We start from the raw sequence: 26,857 nt of genomic DNA on the forward strand, positions 1-26,857 counted from the left end.
GCTTCATTCATGAGCCAATGTTTAGTGGTATACTGAGGGTTTGACCCCACATTTAATGACAGTGAGGCATTGACAAAAAAAAAAAAAAAATGTTTCAACTATAATCTTGATTTTAATATAAAATAGCTCCGCGATTTTCTGTTGATATAACGCTGCTGGCCCTCCAATATACATGCTATAGTACGCATTAGTTGTACTGGCAGGTTGCACACAATACAGCAAAGGTTATAATAATTGAAAGGTTCGATTCATAAAATTAAACTGGGAAGTAGCGAAGGATATTTGACCGTTAGCCTGCAGATTGAGGCTCCACAGTCTTACCCATAATACAAAAGGTACTTTAATAACAACCCATTTCAACAACTCCTTTTTACCCGTCATTGGACTTTCAGTCCAGAAGCTCCAAGGAAACGGTCAACACCTGTTGGGTCGACCGAATGTGAATATGATTAATAAAAAAAATCACATTTACAGCGACGACGATTTATTTATCCGAGATTAAAACAAAGTAAAGTGACAGACTTGGTGATATGATCTTCCTGGTTGGGCCCACCGCCCACGAGCGACACTGGTACGCATTGCCTCTCAATCGTATAGTGCTAAATACGTGATTTTTTGGTGAAATGAGACATTGTCCGTTACTTTTTCCCACACTTGGGTCTAACATCCTTGGTGGCACTAGCCTTTTGGCCTGCGGACAAAATAAACTGCAACCCGATGTTGTATACAATAATGATAAATGATAGGTAATAAAGTTAAATCTTCAATTTACAGATATCTTGTCCACAGTCATACTGATGAAAAGTTTGTGTACAACTGACATGGTAATGTCCTTTTTTTTTTTCTGTAAGCATAAATATTTACAAGCTGCTGCCATGTCAGTGGCCTTATTTAATCCCCCTTCACAATCATTGCTGTTATTGGTCTCAAAAACCCCAACACTGTCGCTCTCTGGGGAAACCGAAATTAAAAAGCCAGTTTAAAACCGCACGTTACCATGCCATAGAGTTCGCCTTCTGCTCACGCTGAGGCGTTGTGAGATTCTAATACCTCATCCAGCTCTTTCACAAAGTGCCTGAGGTCATCCAGACAGTGTTGTTTGAGCTCTGATAAATTTTCCTCCAGGGGTTTCTGCAGCAGGGTCTCCAGAGAGGGTTCCTTGGCCACCAGCATCTTCACCACTGTGCAGAACGTCTGGCAATCCTGCCTGTAATGCTTGGACAAAAAAGAAAAAAAAAAAAAAAAAACAGGAAAAAATGTCAACTTTCTCTGCGACAGGGGTCTCGGACACGCGGCCCTCGCAACAATATTTTGTGGCCCCCTGCCTGAAATCAAATCTTTGTTTTAGTGCGGCCCGCGTGTTATTTCCTCACATGCATCGGGGGTTTTATACAGTGGGTTTCATAAAAAACGGGCGAGGAAAAAATGAAAAAGGAACTTTGCAATGTATTTTTTGCTTCGAAATTTGAAAACAAAATGATTTTTTTGATGAAAAAACGTCTATCGCATAGTTAAAATGATCTTTTCTTATTTTTATAAAAAACATAAAATCGATTGTGAAAAAAAAACAACGGCAAAATTAAAAAGATTGATTTAATAACCAGAATAGCCACCATTAGCCTTGTGAACATTACACCTCCTCTGATACATGCTACTAATCAGTTTTCTAATAAATGCTAGTGGCAAATTTTCTTACAGTGACAAGATTTTCTCCTTTAACTCAACAATATTTTTCAGTTGTAATTTCATCAATGCCTTTTAAATAGTTAATTTTAATATTAATATGTCATGTACTTTTTAGAGAAACAGTTCATTACATTACATTTACATTACAGTCATTTAGCAAACACTTTTATCCAAAGCGACTTACAAAAATTGCAATTCAATAACCGAAGATCCAAAGTAACAGTAGTCGCTATTCAGAAGTCACCACGCTACCAAATAGCCATCTCGAAACCATATAGATACATACATTCATTCCTTGTTTTTTTTTTGGGTGGGTGGGCTAAGTGCAATTAGTACTGCTACTACTAATATTACTAGTGCTATATTACATATAAAGATTTTTATAATTTACCTGTTTACCTCCTTTACACTAAAATAAATGAAAAATTTGGATTTAGTGTTACTTCTAGGTAAGGATTTTACTGGTCCGGCCCCCTTGACATCAAAATAGGCGGTATGTGGCCCCCGGACCAAAATGAGTTTAACACCCCTGCTCTACGACATGGGTTGAGTACGTACAATTATTCTAAATAGCACCTTGTTTGTGTTGAAGGTTTTCAGAGTGTTAAAAGGGAAGCATTCAGAGGTCTACCTGCCCCTGAAAATATTGAAAACCCAAAAAAGAAAAAAAATCATAAAATCCTTCACATATTTGTCTGACTAGCTCATTCTGTTAATCCACAAGGCTGCAGGTAATTTACATATAAGCCTTTTTCTGAACCACAACAACATCAAGAGCAGCTTCGGCAAGACTCGTACAACTCCGATATCTGAGGGAAGGATACAGGAAATGCTTCCTGGGATCGACTGTGCGTTCATCTGGATACATCTGCCAGCAGAGAACCGCTCTGAGGAACCTCCGACATCTGTCTATTCTTCATACGTATATTTCAAAACTCTCTATGTTCCCAGTAACTTATCCACCTCCTTCTGTGTGAATATTTATTGGGCCTGTAAGTAAAAGATCCATCTTTTTCTATTACCTATCTCATTCTGTATATACTGCAAACAGATTGTCCAACTCATGCTGTATGTTTATTCCCAGTCTGTGTAAATTATCCATCTAAGAATAATAATAAGAATAAGAACAACTTTATTTATCACGAAGGAAATTGTTGTGCCAGAGTTTCAAGTAAAACATAATAATAATAAATAATAGTAGGAAATCGTATAAACAGTATAAAAAAGGGGGAGAATAAGAAATACGAATAAAACTATAAAGTGTCAAAGTAACAACTCAAAGCTATAAAGTGTTTTAAGGTCTTAAGAACAAAGATTTTGAGATTCCCTGCGGCTGAAGGCAGAGGAATTAAAAAATCAAAAAAATATATATTATATATAATTATATAATTAAATTAAATAAAACATATATCTAATAAAATACAATTGTGTTTATCTTATTTACTTTTTTCTTCTTTTGTGGATCTCTTCTTTGATAATGTGATAATGTATCTCCTACGGGGACAAATCAATTACCCCGGTGGATTAATCTATCTATGGCTGAATCAATCTATATTTGAGTTTGACAAAATAATCAAGTCGATATTAAATATATTCTTACTCCATGTTGACACTGACATTTTTTATTTACAACAAACCTGTGAACCTCCTGCTAAAGTGAATACTTGTGTATTAGCTGCACCTTATGACTGGATTTTATTTCAATTTCTGTGGATTCAATGCATGAACAACATGATGTCAAGATAGAATATAAAGCGTGACCGAATTCTTTCATGCTCTCAAATCCCTCTCGGACTTTACCGCTGACACCATGTTGCCGCTGAGCACTTTGTAGGTGACCCGAGTACAACCCCGGAGCTTTATTACCTGGGGGACCATAAGTGCTCGGAGGTTCAGTGCATCTGGAGAACGAGGAGTCCTCCGGAGGCGACCTAATGCAAGCCAGATCACCTGTTTCCCCTTCCCTTTCGCGTCACCGAGCCGTTTTATTAAGAAGTCAGTTAAAAAAAAAAAAAAAAAAGAAAGATACCGGTGCGCTCACAAAATAGGAAACAAGAAACATTGACTCCCATAAAACATAATCTCTCCTGATGACATAGTTTCGCTGTCAGCTGCTCTCATTGCATTCATATGGGACAATTTGTCGGTATATCAATTTTACTAAAATGTCAGCAGTGAGTTAAAACAATGTTTAATAGTCCGACACTGCGAATCGGTGTCGTGCTCGGAGCGTGAAGCCACACCAGGATTGTTGACCAAAAAGTTCACGCAAGCGGAGGAACTGTCAGCGTAACGCAGTCAAATTTCTTTTAGGAGAGGCACGGCATCGGCTTTGGCGAATCTGAAAAGGAAAACGCGGCCTGTCAGCTTCCATCAGCGTCCCGCCTGGAGCAGAATGTGAGGTTAACCAGTGAACGGCATCATTCCGCGAGTCTGTCTGTTACGGGGGAAATGGAAAACCACGACTAATGCCCCCCCCCCCCGCCCAAGATACACATCTGAAGAACCTTTACAAATTAATTATATCACCATCAAACTGACATGGCTGTGGAGAACTTCAAAAGTTCTGGCCTATAAAAACTGTTGTAACTGGGGGACGGGAAGATTAAGACCGGTTCATATGGTGTTTATCTTCATGATGCAACATCTCGAGCAGGGGTGCCAAACACATCGATTGCAAAGGCATTGTGGATTTCAGTATAAACTCTGACGCGCGATATAAAAATAGCCGTTAGCCTATCATCCATCCCTGCTGTAGCATTTAGCACTTGATCGACACACAGCGCAGCCAGTCTGAGAGCTCGTCTTTTGTGACACAGGGCAAGGGGGCACCGCGCGTGCTACTGCAAAACTCCAGCGAATAAATCACCTAGCGAGCAGCTTACAATTTATTTCTGCGACTGAAAATGAGCGGGGGGGCTGGACAAAGTAAGAAACCAAAACCCCTTTTTCCCAGGGCTAAGAAAGCCTGACTGAGTCAATTCAGTGCAAGATGTCATCAGAGTGAGCTAAAGGCCAAAAATGTACACAAATGAATTGTGCTGTTTAAGATAAACAATATATATTTTTAAAGAAAAGTTTCCTCTGTATATACAGCAGAAACTTGACTTACGTATTTAAACTGTTCTATGACTCCGTAAGCCAAACCGAATCAATTTTTCCCATTGAAATTAATCGAAACCCTATTGATCCATTCTCCAGCCTTAAAAAACATACTGCACTCAATTGAAAGGATTTTAAGATTATCTTATTTTTATTCTTAATTATTAATTAATCATTATTATTAATTATTCTTAATAATTCTTAATTATTGCTGTGTTTCTGGCATTCTCTCTTCTTGCAAGCACTTGTACTCGGCGTTTACGTCACTGAATCAGCAAAAGTAAAGCCTTCTCGCATAGGAGACCCTTGCTAACGCTAATGCTATCTCCAGCAAGCTGTCTTTCATTAAACCAAACTAATAGGTTTTCTACTCCTTCTTGGACTTGACACCTTTCCTTCATTAGCGTAGCAGCCCCTTTAGCCACATCAGCTGCCTTTAGCACATCTTTGATCGTTGGGATTGCACAGATGGTTGCCGTGTCGTAGTGCTTGGTGAGATCTGTAACACCAACGCCGCTCTTACGCTTACCCATTATTTCCTTCTTCCGATTGACTGTAATTATTAATTTCTTAACACCAACATCACTCGAACGTTTAACTTTTTTAGGAGCCATGCAGGCAAGCTTACAGAGAAAAGCACCAAGAAGCGTTATAATGGGAGAGCACAATGATGAACCATGTAACCAGTGCGGAAAGCCTGTGAGTTTGTTTGTTTGTGAGTTTGTGCATCGAGACATGATCGTAGGTCGATTCAAAATTTGATCAAAAACTGTTGTTGGGCTGATTTGTTGGTGATCTGGCCGTTCGTGAGCCGACCAGTACGTATAAACAACCCAGAGGTTTTTGAGCGCAGGAGAAGGTCAAGCAAACGGCGATGTTACTGTATTGAGTTTGGACAAATAAGTCACTATGTGGGAACCTCCTTGCTTGTTCTGCAGCAGAACAAAAGTTCCCACAAGTGGTGGAGAGGATTTTCGTTGAGAATCCATGGGGGAAAATTTTAGCCTCCGGCTTGTTTCCAGTTCTTCTTCCCTTTCTGCCTCATCCAACAAAGTTCTTGAAGTTAGCACACATTCTGTTTTGAGCGTGGCATTCAAGCACCTACAGCGACATGGATAATCCACTTCTGAAATGTTATAAAACGACGGACAAAAGGAACATGGCCGTTGACATACTTTCTCCGCCCTTTGGGGCGGGGGGTGGGGGGGGACAGGTCAAAAAGAAAGAAAAAAATGAGGACGGAAATATCCCAGACAGCGGGGTTTGTTTGGACTGCTTTGACGTCTGCGGATCGAGTCAAAGTGTCCCACATAATGACAGCCTTCGGCACTGACCACCAGGGAGCGAGACCGGCGGCAGGTGTGGCCAGCTCGGGGTCAGCTTTGTTCGGCCGCAATAAGATGGTCTCTCATTACCTCTTAGATACGGGGGAGGGCGACCTCTCATTTCAATAGCATATTTGGGGAAAACGCATTCCTTCTATGAGATTGTGGGCGGAAACATGGGAGATACGAAGGAGCACATGAATCTATTCAATCTCACGGACATTTTTTGCTTGGAAACCATGAAAACGGCTTCATTACAATAGGCCCATAATTTGAATTGAGATGATTTTTCCAATGGTTATCCGGGTTCACGGGCATACTCCGACCTGGGGGTGGCGCTGATGTGCCCTAAAGGCCGTTGGATGGCCACCATTGAGAGCTGCGGGGGAGACAGCTCTCAATAATATGCTACATTTTCCATCGATTAGACCAATGACAAAAATAAACTGAAGCTATAAAGTCAATGGTCGAGCCAAATCAATGCACTGCGGGAGGATGAAGCAGGGCTAAACGCTAACTTCAGTAACTGCATGTCATATCACTGCTACTTTGTATAGATTGTAAAATGACATTCATTGCTATCTTTGTAATTGTGGGATGCCCAGCTCAGATGTGAAATTCAATCCCCAAACCCCGCAGCTGATCAGACAGAACCTTATAAAACCCCCACCTAATGAAAAGTTTTCTCCGCCAGGGTCAACGCGGTTCAACCCATGATGAAAACAAAGATGGCAAACTCCAGGAGCTTCGTTTCTCACGGCCAAATACCCAAAACTGGCGATCAATATAGGGAACCACAAGAAACCGTGAGGTTTGTGCCTGAATTCTGAAGCTAGTTACGTGAATACAGCACAAATATTACCAATTTGGTGTGTGACCACAATAAACCCTGCAGGGAAATTAGCTAAAAATATGTCCACATGCACTCAACATATTCAATTCTGCAGAACCTGTTTGGAACGTTGAAGGAAAAGGTTGTTTTTTTCCCATTTGAAAGGCATTTTGGTTCATCTTTTGAATACATCTGTCTGTACCAGGGGTCGGAGACCTTAAACACCAGGAGCCCCAAAACCCTTTAGACATCTAAAATGAAGAGAACACTGCTTACATCATGTTTTACCTTTATGCTACATAGACGTAAAAAGAATAAAGAAACGTGTTTAATTTATGAAATTGCTGGATTGCTAGGGGACAAAACAAAATATAATTTCCGAATGCAACAAAAACTTAAAAAAAAAGACATCCTGGGGTTGAAGGTTACTTTCTGTTTAAGTATTCCTTCTTGTAATTGGGAAACAAAAATTATTCACCTGCTGCAAAACAAAATGCTGTCTGCTTCCGTGTGCCATCATTGTTATGTGAATGCTGCACTGAAAATTGTAAAGTGCATATTTACAAAATTACTAAATAATTTTAGTTATTAGCTATATTAGAGAGACAAGTTATTTTATCAAGTTAATGCAATTTCTGCTCTTGGGCTGCCAACACACAACAAATGGCAGTATTTTGAGTGGCAAAAAAAATTAAAGACACTTTACTTTACATACAATAAATTCAAATGAAACACCTGTTATTTATTTTGTTAGCCACAGAAGAGGGACAGAAGAGCACCTTTCATCCTCTGTGTTTGAGTCATCAAATATGAACCTCCAGTAAAATCTACTGGATTATGCAAACAGAGCATCACTTCAATATAAATCTAGGGTAACTTTCTAACAGGGTGCTGCATGCATCACAAAAAAAAGCAAATTTCCCAAAAGCTAATGGAACAAACAGGATGGGCGCTTTCAAGCCAAAAGCAGCCTGTTCGTGTTGAGAGAACATGCTGCTAGGAGGTTCTGACTTGGCCTCCGAGGGCCACTGGATGATTTTGAAGAGATACTGTAGAGCAACAAAGTTTGGGAACCTTCGAAAACATTTGCGTGGGCTCAGGTCGAGAGCGGAAGCTGGTACCCGAGGGGGTTCAGGGTCTTAGCATGTACATGAGGGGCTCTGCTCCAAGGGCCGCCGATGCAGGCATCAGAGGGGAAGCGGGGTAATGACTGGAGGGCTGGTAAAAATTAGGCGATATAAAAAGAGCCATTTTAATCACTCAATCTGCAAAACCGGACGTCTTGATGGAGGGTCTAATGGTGGAAATGATTGAAATGAGGAACTGACTCTGGTATTCCCCCCTCCCGGGCACTTATCCGACTTTTGAACTGATATTTCGAGAGTTCCCGCTCTGCTGTTATCTCATAAGCTAATTTCCTCGAAGGTCAATCCCCAGACAAAAAAAAAAAAAAAAAAAAAAATGGTGGTCTTAACTGAGATTGAAAAACAAAGGCGGCTGCTTTATGGAGTTACAAAACGCGTGGCCTTATAAAATATATACGGGAATATAACCGAGTCAATTCATTTCTGTCGAGATGACCCCAGGGATCAGGACTGTGCACGATGCACTACAGCCTTACTGAAAAAAAAAAAAAAAAAGATAAAAAAAAAAAGTCATATAAGCTAATGTTTCATCTTCTCAGCCTGAAGAATCACTTACGAATGGCGGGTTAAGTTATGAACGTGTGTGTGTGAGCGCATGAGCATGCGCGCTAGCACCTAGAGACACCCTGCGCTGTGGGTGGGCCGCCTGTATGCTGCGAGGCGATCCGTGCCCCGCTCTGACCGGAACAGATAAGTGGCACTGTCGTACGACGTAACCAGAAATAGACAAGAGGTATCGCAGCCCGAGGGCCCGACTGCCTGCTGACTCAATCCTTCTCTGGACAAAGAACAAAAAAAAATACTCTCGAGGCAGGCCGGTGCTTATTAACACACCACCTTTGACTCTTAAGCTCAAATGATGCTAACGGTCGTGCTAGCAGCACTGTCAGACTCTGAGTCACTGCTCCAGACGCTGTTTACTCGAGACCCATGTGCTCGTATTGTTTATTGACGCTCGCTGTTTAAATCTCTGCGGCAACTGGCCATCCTGGGCCCACTTGGAGGCGGAGCGAAAGGTGGACGGGACTTTTGGTTATCTCACAGGAAAAGAATCCCCATACTCCCTTTCAGGAGTTTAAGGTGGCTGCTTGGAGTAAAGCACAGTAGTAGAAGTAAAGCACATACCTTGACTTAGGAGTTTAATTAGTTCTGTGACTCAATTTGCTTGTATATCCAGTTAATTTCCCCATTGAAATGAATTGAAGCGCTATTGATCCGTTCCATCCCCCCGGATTTGTTACCTGTCCGTCGATAAGAAAAATGTACTTTACAAGAAACAAATAATGTATAAAATGTTAATAATACATCGTAAAAGAGAATGTAAAAAAATAAGCTGGTTTTATTATGTGAATTCATCGTGAAGATCAGATGACGATGCCTGCGGCAGCGGAAGAATCGGTCTGAGGAGGTTGGGGAATTTGGTGCTCTATCACCTTATATAACTAATGCAGGGCTTACACCTTATAATATTTGCAGTCGCAGACTTAAAGGTGAAAGTCAGAAGGAAATATTGAAAATCTTACTGGAGTCTCGGCACGCTTGGCACACTGCTGTCATCTTGGTCATAACTCTTACAGTTTTAGAGCAGTCTTAAATCTGTCTTTTCCTTGTCTTGGGCTTACGAAAATATCGATCATGTTCGATATTATCACAATCAACAACCAACACATGAGCTCCAACAAAACTGGAAACGGGAAACCCGGGAGACAAACTAGCAGAGTGGTACTGGCATCAGGGGGTATTTGTGGGCAATACGGAAGAACAGGAATGGTGAAGGACGTCCCAATCAATACGGATTACCCAGGAGGAAGAGCGGATGCTGGAGCTGTGGGCAAAACAGCCCAACATGTACAATGTCAACTCTCCAACGTAACACCACTGAGTGGAGACGGAAGAGCAATGGACCGAAATAGCAGAGGCTCTTCAAAATCCCGGTGTAAGCATTACATGGTGGGGAAAAAAAATGCTGAAGGAATGTAGTTGTAGTTTTCCATGAGTCTTTTCCAATTCTTTTCAAAGCTTTTAGCTGTAATAGGCAAAGTCTCCATGCAGTCTCAGAGTCGGCTGAGACTTAAAACTCTTCTTGAGATGTGAGCTGGAGTGAGATGATAAGTCTTTTCCAAATCTTTTCAAAGTCTTTCGACGTACGAGTGGCTACACAATTAATGCTACATTGTGTAGCTAAACGTAACGTGCACACTTTGCTACACTTTAGGTCTAAACTTCATTCATGGACTGAGTGAAGCTGTTCCTCTTGTTAAAACCATCAAACCGTCCTAAACCAGCTTTCAACGATTTCCATCGCCTCGTCCGTTGACGTTCCCACCGTCTGCAGCACCAAATCCCTGTAAATGTCTCCTGCCTCCTCACAGACGATGCTCTCCGTCAACGAATCTCACTGACAACAAATTTTTCCATCTCTTCACAGACGAGTTCACATCACACCTCGCTCGCGTTTTATTATGATTTTCTCGGGGCTACCTAGCGGCGGGCGGCGCGGCCACCTATTTTTAACTTTAACCACTTCACGGACGGCGGCAGCCACGTCGGTGTCACGCATTCATCCCGCTCGCTCCTAACTCAGGAATACCCTTGTGTCGAAAAGGAAAAAATAAAAACGATAATCAACCGAGTGACAGCTCGGAACTTGCAGGTCAGGGTTTCACAGTATTTTTTTGCAGTAAATTCCCAGCAGTTGAGACATTTTATCAGAAAAATCTCACTACCTTCTCAATTTCCAGAGCTTTATCCGCAATCGCCTCGGACCGACGGGACGTAAATACTTCGTCGTCCGTCTGCTTCGGCTCCCCGCCGGCAACACTCGCCTCCTCCGACCCCACCGCACCAGGAGAGGGCTTCTCCTGCTGGGCCAAAGGTTGGGGTGAGATCCTGGGGTGGCCAGGTTTAGAAACCGCTTCTGATTTCAAAGTGAGCCCGACAGAGACGACTTTGCTGTCGTTACGGGTGTTGAGTTCTTGATTTTACATGTGACGTGTTAACTCACAGTCAATGTATTTGTATTCCGAGAGAATTTTTAATGTGAGCAAATAAAAGCTCATCAAAGTTTAAACGCTCGGTGCAGAAATATGATGAATTCAATGAATGCGATGAGACCTGCTGAAATTAGGAGCTCTTTTTTTTTTTTTTTTTCATATAAAGATAAACAAATTTTGTAAAAATAAAAATCCCTGGGATGGAAGATGCTGAATTTATTCAAAATATAAAAATTGCACGACTGCTTGAATTCAGTTTGTTTCACAGTGTTTCCTTAGAGAGGGAAAGAGGCCAAGACGCGGCAGGGTTGGACATGCTTACTGTGGAAGATGCCGAGCTGCAGGGCGATTCCCCCGCTGGGCTGCTGGGAATGTGGCACGTCGCTGCGTTGTGTTTCTCTAGGAAAAAGAAACAAAAAAAAAGAGAGGGATGGAAATAGAAGGGTAAACGAGTGAATTAGCAGATAATCAGCAGACAGGAAAATAGTTCAGACAGACGGGAGACAGCTACGACGATATCTCATGGAGACCCATTACATTACTTTATATAATTTTGCCGGGTTTAAAATAAACCTATCGGTTGCATTCTGTTGGGTCAGTGGAGCGGGACAGACGCCCACATTAACAGCAATTTTCAGGGTTAATATCTGGATGGAGACCTTTGGTGTATTTTACCAGCCTCTCTTAACATACCACGTCTCTGTGCAGCAAAAAGGCCACAAAAAAAAAACAAAAAAAAAACTACATTTCCAAATAAAGAACTTCAGGGATCAATCTCTTCCTGCTTGGACACGCCAAACCAAGGCAGAATCCAATATTGACACAGATGAAAAATGGATATTATCAGGTTTGGGCGCTTCAAACAGAGGTGTCTGGTGATCTTTCCTCTGAGTTTGAGTGCTCAGACTCCAAGCAATGACGCCTCTTCTAGGAAATGAAGACAGAGCAGGCGTCAACGGAGCCAACTGGGGTATACGGGAGGGTCTCGGTGCCACGACGACCCACCGGCCGACATAATGTTGTTGCTCCGCAATGGACAGCCTGTTTATAAGCTTGCAATGTAGGAAGAACAATCTGTGAGCGACCTGGAGACCAACTGAGGCTATGGTGTTCTACGGCACCACCTTCATAACATCCATAAAGGGGAGATGTTTCTCAGTTGGCAGAGCGGGCATCCCCCCCATTCAGAAGGTTGGAGGTTCGAATGTGGGAGTGTCGGTCGGCGAGACACCGAACCCCCCCAGCTGTGGGTGTGCGTGAAATTGTGAATGAATGTAATCTTGTGTGAAACCGCAAAGATTTCAATCCATGACATCTATCTATACTGCTCAAAAAAATAAAGGGAACACTTGAACAACACAATGTAACTCCAAGTCAATCACACTTCTGTGAAATCATAGTGTCCACTCAGGAAGCAACACAGATTCATTTTGACTTGTTTTAAGGACATTACATCAAAGTTGGATCAGCCTGGAGTTTGTTTTTACACTTTAATTTTGAGTGTGATTCCTAATCCAGACCTCCATGGGTTCATACAATTGATTTCCATTGATCATTTTTGTGTGATTTTGTTGTCAGCACATTCAACTGTGTAAAGAGCAAAGTATTTCATAAGAATATTTCATTCATTTAGATCGAGGATGTGTTTTTTAAGTGCTCCCTTTATTTATTTGAGCAGTGTATATGCGATAGATCGGCAGATAGATAAAGACTGACGGGGTTAATCTAGTAAAAATCTTGGTGCTGGAACTTTCCCGACCAATTCATTTTTAATGTCATTTAAATTCAGTAAATACTCTCGACTGTTAGAACACTCATGAAATAACCTTTAAAACGAGGAGACGTCCCCACTGAATCGGAAAAGAAAACTAAGCTTGGATAAGAAGCTGATCAAAGCGGATTAAAAAAAACACAGCATCAGAGAATCTGTGAAAAATGTGGTTTGGGAATTTTAAAAAAAATAAGCCACGAGCTGAATTCACGGGGTGAAATCGGAAAGCGAAACATTGTTGGAGAGGAATCACTGAGCGTCTTTGTGGAGGATCTGCAGCGACCACTCGCCGGCCAATCAGCCCTGTGTTGTGTCACAAACCGCCAACACGCACCCTGACCGCCACAGACCCATTTTATCTTTGGACGCCGAGCTCTGCAGGGCCTAATTAGAGTCCCAGACGGAGCTGTGAGGTACAGCTGTTTTCTCACTGGTTTACTACGTCTTCAAAGGGACAACAAAGAGCTGGATTTTTCAAACTTAGTGAAACCCCCTCCCTACGACTCCAGAATCAGGGATGGAGTTACTGTCCGCGTCCTGCTCGAGAACGGGGCCGGACAAATTTAATACGCAGAAAAAAAAAAAAATGGACACATCACAAAGCTCGCGTCGCTCATTTAAATACTGGGGCCTGTAAAGTGTCCAATAAAGACAGGATTCTGAAGGCGTCGTTAAAACCGGCACATAAAACTACTTTCTCAGAGGAGAAGGTCAACTTCCAAAATTCAAAACCACCTCTATAAAACCCAGAGTATCTTTCTCCCCTCCAGACTTTGAAAGTGTGTGTGTGGCGTTGGCGTAATTGACATGTTAACATGTTGCAACACACCCTGACCCCCGCCTGACGTTACAACTCCGAACAGATGCTTCCATCAGCAACAGCTTGATTCCTTGGGACTTTATAATTATACTTTAAGAGAACGGGTGGTCGGGGGGTGGAGGGGCTGCTATTGTTTAACAGGTGTGCATGCCAACGCAAAATAATTGCATCCATCACCGCTCTTCTCATTGAGTATTAATTATCAAAGTAGCCGAGAACTGCTGGCGAGGCATTAAATTCAAATAATAGGACACTGTTACGGCATGGTGAGACTTAACTCCGCTTGTACTGCCTCTATTATCTGTGCAATACTTCCATTACTTACTCATGTTTCTTTACTACCCATATTGTACAGCTGTCAATTCTAAAACCATTTCCTGCGCAAGGCATTCCCCTTGTTCTTTTATATTTTTATCCTTACTTGCATATGTGTTGTCTATTACTACTATTTGCACTATTTGAAATGCTGTTGTGTCAAGTCAATTTCCCCGCTGAGGGATGGTTAGAGTCTATCTTGAGACATGAATGGATACACACACAATTGCAATACTATGATAAACTGGGATCTATCCATATAATTTACATAGAATGAGGATAAAATAATAGTTGGATAGCAAAAATATTGCACACAATGACAGGGTTATCCTGCTTTCCAGCTCGTGGGGTGCTGGGGCCCATCCCAGGGCCGCAGATAGAGACGTACGACTGTTCACTCTGTAATTCATACATCTCGGCGATTTAAGAGTTTCCAATCAACCTGCGGTGTGTTTTTGGGAACCAGAGAACCCGGAGAAAACCGAGAGACAGCATGCAACCTCCACAGGGAGCTACTGAACCAGAGACCCTGTTGGATTTGAAGAGTGCCAGTCAGCCCAAATATCACAATTGGATTCTTAAACATAAGCAGCCACATATTGTTTAAAAAGAAGAGACAGAGCCAATCCTATCTGAACACAAAACACAAGCATGAAGGCAGTACTACTAATACAGTAAAATAGTGATACAGTAATACCTTGACTTGAATTGCTTCCATGACTGAACTTATAAGTCAGTTTGTTCGTATATAAAATTTCCCCATTAAAATGATTTGAAACGTCATTAATCCGCTCCAGCCACTCGTATTTGTTATGTGCTTTTGAAATAAGAAAAATGTACCCAACAACACTTCATGTAACAAAAAATGAAACTTGAAAAACGAGAACGAACGTAAATAAAAGAATGAATAAATAAATAAATAAATAAAAACTGGGTTTATTAAGTGAATTTACCTTGTAGATGGGGCAGAGGAGGAGGACTTTTTCACTTGGTGATCTATTGCGTAACTTAACATAGTCACTAGAAACTTAATAGTACGATATTCTGCTAAATGTAACATGCACACTTTGTTAAATTTTATGTCTAAACTTCATTTAGCGATGGAGTGAACGCCGCTCCTCTGTTTAAAACCATCAAACCGTCCGCGACCGGCTTTGAACGACTCTTCCGATGCCTCGCCCGCCAACGTTCCCGCCGTCTGCTGCAACAAATGCCCGTAAACGTCTCCTGCCTTCTCACAGACGATGCTCTCCGTAACCGCATCTCACCGACGGCTTCTCCATCTCTTCACGGACGAGTCCACAACACACACACACACACACCTCAGTTGTGTTTTTCCATGATTACCTCTGAGCTACCGAGCGGCGGCAGCGCGTCCCGCTGTTTTTAAAACACCACTTCATGGACAGCGGCGGCCAGGTCAGTGTCAAACACCCATCCCGCTTGCTCCTAACTCTGGGCTCGTATCACAAAGCAAAAAAGAAATAAGTCGAGGTTCCTCTGTATATGTTTCACACAGGACGCTGTCACAAGTCAAAGCTTGTCCAATGAGGCGCCTCTGTTTTGTAAGCTCTCCAGCATCTGAACTTAGGCTATAAACGGCAAATATTTTCAGTCACTCTCTCTATCAAGGTCAACTCATTCTTGTGCTGGAGTAAGGGTAATAATGTGTAATTAGATGCAATCCTTCAATAACACCTGCAATTCAGTGCATTAGAATATTGAATGGGGGCAAAGATTAGGGTTGCAGGCGACGTAGCGACAGGGCATCAGCATCACTACCTCTCTGCTGGGCGGCGCCTTTCTCCCGATTGGGGGAGAAGTCCTTGCTGGCTGCGTTGGAGCCGGCGAGCTGGGGTTTCCGCCTCGAAGGGGAGCGGTCCCTCGAGACCTTGCCGGTCTGAGAATGCCTGTAGCCATCTTGGTCCTCTCTGAAATAGACGAGGAAGTCAAAAGTCTGTTGAATAATAATCTCATGCTGCACTTGAAACGTTGACATTTGATAAGCTTGGAAAATTTAAATGAGGGATTAAATTTTCACATATTACAGATAAACTGAGATCATTTACAGACATGTGTACGTTCATTTTAAGTGGTGACATAAAGGTGGCTGCTACTGAGTGAGAGGTTGGATTCAACTTAACCAGCGGCGAGTCCATCACAGGAAGACACACAGCCATTCACCCTCTCATTTTAACATCATATGGAGAAACAAAACTATTCACCCTCTCATTCGCACGTCATGGACATACAACCACTCCATCATTAACATGTTATAGAATGTCATGTGTTAATGTTAACGTGACACTGAAACCATTCACTCACTCATTCACATGTCATATAGAGACACTCAACCATTTGCTATCTTATTCACACACACATGGAGAACTCAGTCTTCAGTTTATCCCTCTACATGGGCAGAACCCGAAGAACCCCAAAAAAACCCATGCGGGCACGAGGAGAGCTTGGAAACCCACCCAGATGGACGCTAACAAGGAACCTTGTTGCTGTGATGCAGGCGTGATGTCCGCCCCCGCTAGATCCAAATCGTCCAAAAACACAGGTGAACTGAGGACTGAATAGTCCACAGCCTCCAGAACCGCAGACAGGAATTACCTGGGTTTTTCACCACGCTCGGCCTGTGAACCGGAGACTGGGGAGCTGTCCAGATGCACGGGTCCCGTCTTAGACTTCTTTCCAGCCAACGACCTTTGGTGTGGGCCCAGACCTCGACCTCTGTTTTGGAAATATGGACGAGACCTGCCGCCATGCCTGCAAAATGGCAGACCATTTCAGTGACAATGGGAGAAACGTGTATTCCTTGAAATTAGATGGAACATTAAACATTACAAAGGTGATTGGGTCCTCCTTGAGATGGTGCGGGCGTCGTATAGTGCCCATTCTGTCGTGCAACCGCCGCACTGAGAACTTCACCACTCATTCCTGCGATTTCCAGGTTCGCGAGCGGAGCCTGTGTCCGACCAGGCGTCGAGGCAAACGACCCGCAGGCACATGGTCTCCCAAGACCTTTGCTTGAACTCGAGTCATGGCTCAAATAACAGACGGGCCTGATGAGGCTTTCGCCATTTATTTCTTTTACGGCTTGGCACAGAGGAAGTTAACCAAGATTCAGACATTCTTCACAGGGGAGGGGAAAAAAAGGAGACAAATCTGGTAAGTCATGGAACCAAATAGCAACGGTAACTCCAGGTACTCTTCTCTGATCTCGCCAAAAACAAACTCCCTTCCTAAGAACAGGAAGTGAAGAGCAATCTGCAATTACTAACGTCCTGTGCATCGGAATGCTAACCTCCACGGGTCATGGGATTGACTGGCAATAGGTTTCTGAGGAGGTATTGTTAAACTTAACATTTCAAGAGCATTAACTCAAAAGGCTGAAATCCATGTGTTTGCATACAAGAGCTGATTTCAGGACAATTTGCTGATACAGCGAGACTTAAAAAACAATGCATCGACATCCTTCGACTGTCGCAGTCCAAACAGAGTGTCTGTTCTGTGCAGGAAGTGGGTCATTTTTCCAATTTTGGCTGACACGTAGCACAGGGACGCTGCGTCGAAGAACACGAGGTGAGACGCCGAAGCATGAAGTCCTTCCCAGAAACAACTAGCCCACATTTCTAATCGACCAGAGGCACCTCGGAGGGTATTGATGTTGAACCGCTTTTGCAATGCTTTATTAACCCCTTAATAAATCGTCCCCTGAATTTAACCCATCTGGAATGAACCACGAGCAGCCACTCTGGGAGAAGCTGGGGGCTCGGCGTCTTGCTCGGCAACACTTCGGCCAGCCCGGGAGTCCAACTGTGAATAAATATCAAGCACCTAAGGTGCTCTGCTCCTGCCGGCTGGATTCATACAGCACGCAGAGTACCAAATACCTGGGATGAATATGGCTGTTTGACTGGCAAGGGAGGGGTCCAGCTGTTAGTCCTCTTAGGGTGGTATAGACGGGGCTGAGTGAGTACACAGTGGTGCCCTTTGTCCTCAATACTAGCTTGGTATGAATCCCGGGAGGGGGGATGGGGGGGGTCCTGTGAACTTTCGGTATGTTGAAGTGAGTGTGTGTTCATGCAGGAACCACAGCCCAGATGGGTGTGAGGTTCAGCCCTTGAGCCTTTTTTAAGACCAATCGAATAGAAGTAGTTTAACTGGGTTCTTTGCGTTACTGGCAGATTCTTTTTAAGACATACTGTTTATGAGACACGGCCCTCTGGCTCCACCTAGAGGACAACTCTATTAGTTACAGGCCTGGGTCAGTGGAGCTGCTGGTGGGACAAATCGCTAACTATGGAGCATAAACCACATAAATTATATTATATTCTACATCCTAACTTTCACTAAAATATATCCAGATGTTTTATTACAGTTAATATTCTTCAATTATGAGACTTTGCTGTTAGAAAGAGTGCACTGTTTTGTCATGTGACATACATTAAGAATCCACCATGAGGCGTTCGCTGCCACCTCCACGACCTGCTTCTTTCTGTTACTCTTGTTATTTCATTTTGCCGATGTCAACACACACACACACACACACATGTGCGTAGACACTTCGAAATAAGACATCAATAATGATTTACCGTGAGTGTAAGTAATGCCTCAGATCGTCTCTATTGTAATGCTGCATGGAGTACGGTCCCTCCTATAACAGAAAAACATGTGGGACAGACGTAAGTGACAAATATTGCAAACAAAAATGTTTTATTATTAAAAGGAACCCCATTTGGGGGGGGGGACTAATCAGCGCAAATATGTGTACTGTCGGTCTCATGCGAATGTGTTGTTAAAAAAGCACAAAGAAATGTTTTTTCTTTAAAAATCACAATTTATCACACATTTGAACCCAGAGGCACCGCCATTGTTTTACCGCTGCAATACATGCTGGGCTGGTGATGAATCAAAGAGACTGATGCTAGTCTGCAGGGCTTTCCGAGGGACAAGAAGACTAAAAAGGAGTGGGAAATTGCTTATGGACGTACACAACTTCCTTGGGAGCCGCGGCCGTGTTCTCACCACTTCTCTACAGATGTGTTTGACGCATTTAGCCGAGCTAAACTTCTGAAAGAGCTCACAAGTGCTGCTGGTTTTAAATGGGACGCTAAAGCCAAACGCCATGCCTCAAGTTTTCTTTCACGAGCAGACAAAAGCTGCTTGGGAAACGAGTGTGGCCAACTCTTGCCTCTTGGCATCTTTGTTTGTCTTCATTTTGAAGCTCATATTGACTTCTGTCTTCAGTGTTCTCCTCTTGGGTTCAAATGGGAAAGGTTGCACAGATGACATGTTTTTGTACCGTACCGTAAAATGAATGACGTCTGTGCCCAGACAGCATCATGATGTAAACAACAATGGGGGCCTACAGTTTCTTTACAATTGTATTCAACTAAGAGATTTTATTATTGTTTTTATGTAGCTGGTACAAATATTGATCAAATAGGACAATGACGTCTAACCGAGGATCCCTTTAACAACATAAACATAAATAAATGCCAAAAAAAAGACAAATTAGGGCCTTTGAACACAAATACCTCTGCCTTAACATGCCAATGTACTGTTACTCTTCATACTATTTCTCGATTTCTACATTTTCTGATGAAATGATCAGATTGTATTCATATTCTGATGTTGCATCAAGTCTTGCATTTCTTACTACTTCTTACAAAAGCATCATTTCACGTGCAAATTAGGCATCACCAGGATGTCCTACCTGTCGGGGCGATGAATTCCTATTACTACAGGAGGGTTTCTCGTCAAAGCAGCGATAATCATTTCTTTGGTAGTTGCCTCGCCTGTGATAGTTCCCAGCCTCGTGGTAATTCGGGGGGTCGTTGAACCACTGGTCTTCCGTGAAGTCAAAGTCGGCTGGGGGCGCGAAGCTCCTCTTATTGACGATATTTACCACTCGATGAAGCGACGCCTGGAAATGCACAGATGTGGTCACGGTGTTATGGTTGGTTAAGCTTAGCACAAATTCCATAGTTGCTCATCCTACAATGTTGCTCATCAGGTTTGCGATGACAGGAATAAACTACCTTTTTTTTCAAATTTGATGGGTTTGTCAATATTCATTTAACCTGCTAACAGCTTTTACTTGGGATATCTAACCAAACCATTAGCACGACCACTTTAATAATGTAGAAACTTTAGAAATCCTAAAATTGTATGATTGGTTTTACTCTGAAATTCACGAATTGCAAACATGGCTTCAAGGCCAACCTGAAAACAAGGAGTCCTTTTATGATGAATGAGGGATGAGGTAAAATAATTACATAGCGCTCCCCCGTAATAACAGTCTTTTCACCGCAGCCAATTACGACACTGTAACCTCAGTAAGGATAAAAGTATAAACAGAAAGCAAAAGCATGGTTCACGTTTAACCAGTTCCTCTCAGGGGGATTATACATATACAGTCAATACTTGACCCACAAGTGCATCAACCTATGAATTTCCCGAAATCCAAACCACCAAGATCTGAGTAAGGAGCGAGCAGTTTGACAGTAACGTGGCGAGGCCCGACATGAAGTAGCACCATGAAAAATACGAGCGAGGTGTGCGTGTTGTGGACTCGTCCATTAGGGGTGGAGAAGATACCGTGAGACAGGAGAGCATCATCTGTGAGACCACAGGAGACATTTATGGGGATTTGGTGCAGTGGACGGTAGGAATGTCAACGGACAAGGCGTCAGAAGGAGTCGGGACGGTTTGATGGTTTTAAAAAGAGCGGTGTTCACTCCATCCATAAATGAAGTTCAGCCATAAAGTATAACAAAGTGTGCAAGTTGCATTGCGCAAGACATTGTAGCATTAAATGTGTAGAGAGTAAACTATATTAAGTGATTGAGCACCAAATGAAAAACTCCCCGAACCTTCTCCGCCACCGCTGGCATCTTCATCCGATCTTCATGGTTAATAAACCAGTTTCTATCTTTGTGACAGTGATGAACAGACTATGCGTTCCCTAATTCTAATTCTAATTCGCTTTTATTCATTTCCTTCATGCATCGTGTGAATATGTAAAATTTTAATATCCTTGGTGGCAGGTAAACAGCGTGCGGAGCAGTGACCCGGCCTTGGTGCCTGGAAGCCTGGAGCTCAGAGTCTGACAGTGCTGCTAGCATGACAATTAGCATCATTTGCGCTTAAGAGTCAAAGGTGGTGTGTTAATAAGCCTGTGTTAATAAGCACCGGCCTGCCTGTAGAGTTTTTTTTTTTTGTTCTTTGTCCAGAGAAAGATGAGTCAGCAGGCAGTCGGGCCCTCAGGCTACTATACCTCTTGTCTATTTCTGGTCACGTTGTACGACAGTGCCACTTATCTGTTCTGGTTCAAGCAGGGCACGGATTGCCTCGCAGCATACAGGCGGCCCACCCACAGAGCAGGATGTCCCTAGGTGCTAGCACGCTAGCACGCTAGCACACACACACACACACACACACACACACACACACACACACACACACACACACACACACACACACACACACACACACACACACACACACACACACACACACACACACACACACACACACACACACACACACACACACACACACACACACACACCGGTGTATGCGCGCACACATACAGCTTAACCTGCCATTCGCAAGTGATTCATCAGACTTACTGAGAAGATGAAACATTAGCTGATAGGACTTTTTTAATCTTGGATTTTTTTTTTTTTTTCAGTAAGGCTGTAGAGGATCGTGCACAACCCTGCCCTCTGAGGTCATCTAGATAGAAATGAATTGACTGATGAATTATATTCCTGTATATATTTTACAAGCGCATGTGTAACATTCAAAATCATTCAAAGCCGGCTGGGGATGGTTTGATCATTCTAAAAAAGGAAGATGGGCGTTCACTCCGTCGCTAAATGAAGTTTAGCCATAAAGTGTCGAAAAGTGTGAGTTACATTTATCAACACATTGTAGCATTGAGTGTGTAGCCAGTAAGTTAAGTTAAATGACAAAACACCGAATGCATCGCATCTGAAAGCAGAGCTTGCAAGGCTGAGAGGAAAGCTAAATGCCAGGCAAAAGGCTCGGGCCGCACGACCGCCGCTACCGAGCCGGCTGCTAGCAAATGTACACTCCCTGGACAACAAGATGGACAAGCTGAGAGCCAGTAAACAATGATGGGAATGCTGTGCCTTCATCTTCATGGAGACCTGGCTCTAAGACATCGTATTGGACTGCTCTGCAGCTGGACGCAGGCTGTCTAACTCCTGAACGCCCCCACCACAAGAAAACCCCCGCTGAGAGCGGGGGTCCCCTTCCTTAATTTAAAACCATTAGTATTTCCCTATAAGTTACTATTTATTACTTACAATGCGTAAATTACTACTTGCAATAATCTACTTACTTAAGAATTTCATTGCATTGTCTGAATCACCAAAGTCTTACAATATCCATGACAATGAAAATATTGAATCTTTATAAAAACAAACAGTTGTCTCTCGCCATATTGCAGTTCACCTCGCTGATTTTCAACTAATTTCATATCTTTGATTTTTTGCTCTATCACAAGGTTTTTGCGGAATAATATATTTTCATATATGTATTGTTACAACTATTTTATGGTTAAAAAAAACATTTTCTAGGGTTGCGGCCAAGCAGAGCAGGATGTTCTGTATCCTGGGCTCTGATTGGCTCGGCGACTGTAGCATCATTCTCAGCATCTCCTGCTCCTAGCATGGATTCAGCATCTGGCCTCGTCTGTTTCACATCCATGTGCGGTCGCCACTCGTAGCGTTATTCTGTAATGATGTGTTTCTGTGAATGTTTTTCATTTATTTGAACTACTAGTATGACACCCAAATGTTCGACACTTTCTTAAGTATCTGGCACTGAACATAAGCGCAGAGGAAGATGCTAACCATCGTAGAAGAAAAATGCAACTTTCTCAACATGTTAAAGCAAGAGAGACGCTTTGCTGCTGTGGGCTGCGTGTAAGAGTATAGGAAGTGTTAAGAGCGTGGAACAGGTTAATAAGAGTATAGGGATAAGCTTAAAAGTCTACATAAATAAGAAAATAAAAATAGAGTTGCTACGTTGCGGATTTTCGTTTATGGCAGCTGGTTCTGGAACGCAACCTCCGCGATAAGCGAAGGACTACTGCATCACTGAAAACTGTATTGCCTTACATCTCGCATGTCCATCGGCTGGAAGTGCTCCTCATAGGGGTCTCTATGTGGTTTCCTTCCATATCGATAAGGCACTGAAAGAAAAGCAAAAAAAAAAGCATTAGTTTATTGATCACTGGTCTGAGGAACAGTGGATAGAAGACAGCTTGAACATTTGTATTCTCAGTTCGAAAATGGCATCCACAAACACATCATCAAATGACATGAGTGAATTGCATCGCCATGGCTCGGGATGTGGCAACTGTCTTGGAACTGAACATTCACGGTTCGACTCCTGATGTTGATTTTCAGGCAGGGGGATGGTCCCAGTTAAGGGCAAGCTGGAGACCAAGTATGTCCTGCATTAGCCTGCCCACTGCATTCTATCATTCACTGAGTCTTCTTCAAAAAGTTCTTCTGAGAAAAACGCAGTCAAACAAGCCACAGACTTTTCACCCCCAGAACATCACCTTTTATGACACAAGATGTGGCCACCTTTTGCAATGCTCCCTTTCTTTCTTTCTCATGTCCTGGCATTTTTCTCACATCGGCAATTATCTCTCCTTTTGTAAAACGAAACCCAACTCTGCAGGGGTCCTGGTTTGATCTTATTCTACATTTCTTCGTGATTCTAATGACATCCAGGCGCTTCTTGGCTGCTTTTTTTAAACCTTTCCAAACTGTCCTTAAATTGCCTCTGCTGTCATAGTGGCTCCGAACCTTAAGCATCAATCTTGGAAGGTCATTCCAGAATAACATATAGTCTTTGTGTATGTCGGCCTCACAAAAGAGAACGCGTGCGCAGTTTTTTGGACATGTAGACACTGCACTCCTAGCCTGTTGACGTGTCACTGAACCCCTATCTGCTGGGTTAAATGCTAAGGATATGTTTTGCTGATGTTCTGCTACATATATAACCAATTATGACTAAGTCAAGGGCTTCCTTTTCACGTGTCTGACATGGTTCAGAACAAGGGAGGGTTTCAGGGAGCAGTAGTGGCGCTGAGGAGTTGTTTATCAATAAAAAAAAAAAAAAAAAGGTAATCCACTTACTTGTGAAGAAATTATTTCCGCTCTTTCTCTTGTATCACCAAGGAGTCTCTGCAGAAGACCAGCAAACCTGCTGTGGGGATTAGAATTAGACAACATTCATACACCCCCTTAACAATTTGATATCATAGTGTCCTTTCTCCACAACACACTTCCAGTCCCATATAATAGTTTTACAAGAATGTACAAAATACAATCTAATGAATGTGGGTCGAAAACATTAATTTTTCTGAACATCATCTGGCCGTAGGCAAAAAGACATGTAGTGTTTAGTTTGTATTTGAATATGGTTAGTATTGGTTTAAACACCAATACTGTGTTTACCTCTTCAATGTCGACTTAAAAAGCTTCAAAATATATTTGAAATATTGTGGAAATATTCAAAGAACGGTGACTTTACGAAGCTTCACTAACACCGGACGTGACGGCTGAAACGATGTTAGCATAACACAGCATTTCAGAGCAAAACAGCGAGAAGAGGGAAGAACATCACTCACCCGAGATGTTATGGAGACAAAAACCTCCTTTTCAATTATTCTCCTATATCTTCAAACAACCAGCTTCGGACTGCCTGGATTTAAAAAGATTATTCTTTACGCTGCGAGTACAAGATGACAAAAACAATCGTAACCACGGGATCTTACCGCGTAATTAAGTTTTCCTGCTGTTCTTCTTCGGTGAAAATACTGTCTGACAAGGGTGTGAGTGCCGCTAGCGCCCTCTAGCGGCGACTGGGGGGATTGCATCCACCAGTATGCATTTAAAATGTGTATTATTATGTGTAGTCAGGAAGCTGTTTCCCTGTACAACAGAATTCTTATTTTTCTGCCCATATAGTAAGCAATAAAAAAAATACAAATCATTAGCATATCATTGCAATAAGTAAGCAATGCAAAGTGATGCAAATAGAATCGACAGGATGTACAAGTTGAAAGAAAGAGTGCAAATTGAAATGTAAACAGTTGTATCCAAGGGACGTACAAGTGTTTAACTTTAGAGTTATTTTAATTCAGTGTCATTTAGTGTTGTGATGTAGATTGTCCCAGTAAGAGTCATTTAAAAAAAACTGTTCAATATTCTAATACCTCGCTGAATTATCATCCAAGATATTGTGACATGTTTTGGGGAGACTCACAAGAGTCTTCCCAGGATTCTTTGCTTGTGCCGTTGGAACTTTGCTTGCCCCCAATAGTTAAACACTTGAATGCCCAAGTATTTATGTAAGTATGCTATATATGTGCACATGTGATGCACTAATCCATGCATTACTTTTTAATGACAGGAGCTCAGAATATGTAGGTACCATAAACAAAACTATTTGTGTTTTTAATCACTTCCTAAGGTTTCTCAAAGAGCTGTCTAAATGTGATAATAGTAAATTTACCCACTCCCCCATTTACTAATCAATCAATCAATTAATCAATCAATCAATGAGTTGTTGCACCCCTCACAAGTGGAAGTAAAAGCATAATGCTAGATATGCAGTTTCTTTTAACAATTGCAACACTAGTTTACCACATCATAAATAAAATGATCCAAAGTGGGTCATGTCACATCTGGGCATTTTAGGGGATAATTAGTTATTTCTACTTATTGATCCATCAACAGATCAAAGACGTATTACTAAGTAGCTTGTCAGTCTTCCATCTACTGCATGGACAGTCTTTGGGTGGTATGTACTTTCCAGTTGTACGAGTGGTATGTATTTAATGTTGCATTTAATTTCATAATAATGTCAATGTCAATGATAGAACATTTAGGTTCAGACCAGATTCTGCACACATTCAATGTTAAGCTCTCCTCGGTTGCAATTATACTGAGGACATCTGAGGATACTCAAAGTAGTGATGGGGGTATCGACTGTGGTATTGACATATCAATACTCAAATGCCGCCTAAGGGCGGCACGGGCCAGTGTCTCCCTCAGCCGGTTCCATGACCGGATAAATGCAGAGGGTTGCGTCACAAAGGGCATCCGGCGTAAAACCTTTGCCAAAACCAAACAAAGTTTGCAAATCAAACCTAATAATCTCCTACCAAATTGGTCAAGGCCCGGGTCAACGACGACCGCCATTGGTACCGATGACCTACAAGGTACCAGTGGAAATTGGGCTACTGTGGGTCGAAGACGGAGAGGAGGAAGTCGTGTTTGAAATGCAAGAGTCTGGGACTGAGAGTAGGGACTTTGAATATTGTAACTATGAAAGGAAAAGGTAGAAGGCTGGTCAACATGATGCAAAGAAGGAAGGTGGATATACTGTGTGTCCAGAAGACGCTTAGGATCAGGGTTTAAGTTGTTCTGTCATGGTACTGACAGGAAGAGAAATGGAGTGGGAGTGATCTAAAAGGAGGAGTTTGTTAGGAATGTTCTGGAGGTGAAAAGAATGTCAGATAGACATATGAATCTGAAACTGGATATTGAAGGTGTGATCAATGTTGTTAGTTGCTATGCCCCACAGGTGGGATGTGAGTTAGAGGAGAAGTTCTGGAATGAAATTGATGAGGTGATGCAGAATATCCCCAAAGATGAGAGAGTGGTAATTTGTGCAGACTTCAATGGCCATGTTGGTGGAGGCAATAGAGGGGTTGAAGAAGTGATGTGCGGATTTGGTATACAGGATATGAACTAGGGACGGATGGTGGTAGACTGGAAAAAGGATGGAAATGGCTGTAGTGCAC

General features: G+C 42.4%; 1 protein-coding gene across 5 annotated transcripts; it reads right to left on the bottom strand.

The window, feature by feature from the left end:
- Positions 1 to 472: 472 nt before the first annotated feature.
- LOC147232552 (uncharacterized) lies at positions 473 to 24,966 on the bottom strand. Of its 5 annotated transcripts, none has more exons than XM_086149448.1 (11): positions 24,824 to 24,966; positions 24,677 to 24,750; positions 24,183 to 24,252; positions 23,151 to 23,224; positions 19,715 to 19,924; positions 18,591 to 18,652; positions 16,606 to 16,761; positions 15,772 to 15,920; positions 11,406 to 11,482; positions 10,817 to 10,951; positions 473 to 1,215 (listed from the first exon to the last, which is right to left on the bottom strand). In XM_086149448.1, coding segments are annotated over exons 3-11 (1,059 nt in total). In that variant the 5' UTR covers positions 24,184 to 24,252; positions 24,677 to 24,750; positions 24,824 to 24,966; the 3' UTR covers positions 473 to 1,020. The 5 variants fall into 5 exon arrangements, with proteins under 5 accessions (XP_086005574.1, XP_086005573.1, XP_086005569.1 ...); XM_086149444.1 differs by having other exon boundaries at positions 887 to 1,215; positions 10,817 to 10,954; XM_086149446.1 differs by having other exon boundaries at positions 887 to 1,215; positions 10,817 to 10,954; positions 24,677 to 24,746; positions 24,824 to 24,843.
- Positions 24,967 to 26,857: the final 1,891 nt, after the last annotated feature.

The sequence above is a fragment of the Fistularia commersonii genome, chromosome 7 (genome assembly GCF_037954325.1).
Source record: "Fistularia commersonii isolate RoL2024-O1a breed Wild chromosome 7, RoL_Fcom_v1.0, whole genome shotgun sequence".
Lineage (NCBI taxonomy): Eukaryota > Metazoa > Chordata > Actinopteri > Syngnathiformes > Fistulariidae > Fistularia > Fistularia commersonii.

Coding starts and splice junctions, on each gene's coding strand:
- LOC147232552 (XM_086149443.1), bottom strand. Junction 15,921..16,605: donor GAGCGTGGTGAAAAACCCAG/GTAATTCCTGTC, acceptor CGTCTATTTCAG/AGAGGACCAAGATGGCTACA. Junction 1,216..10,816: donor AAGCTCTGGAAATTGAGAAG/GTAGTGAGATTT, acceptor TTTTTGTCCAAG/CATTACAGGCAGGATTGCCA.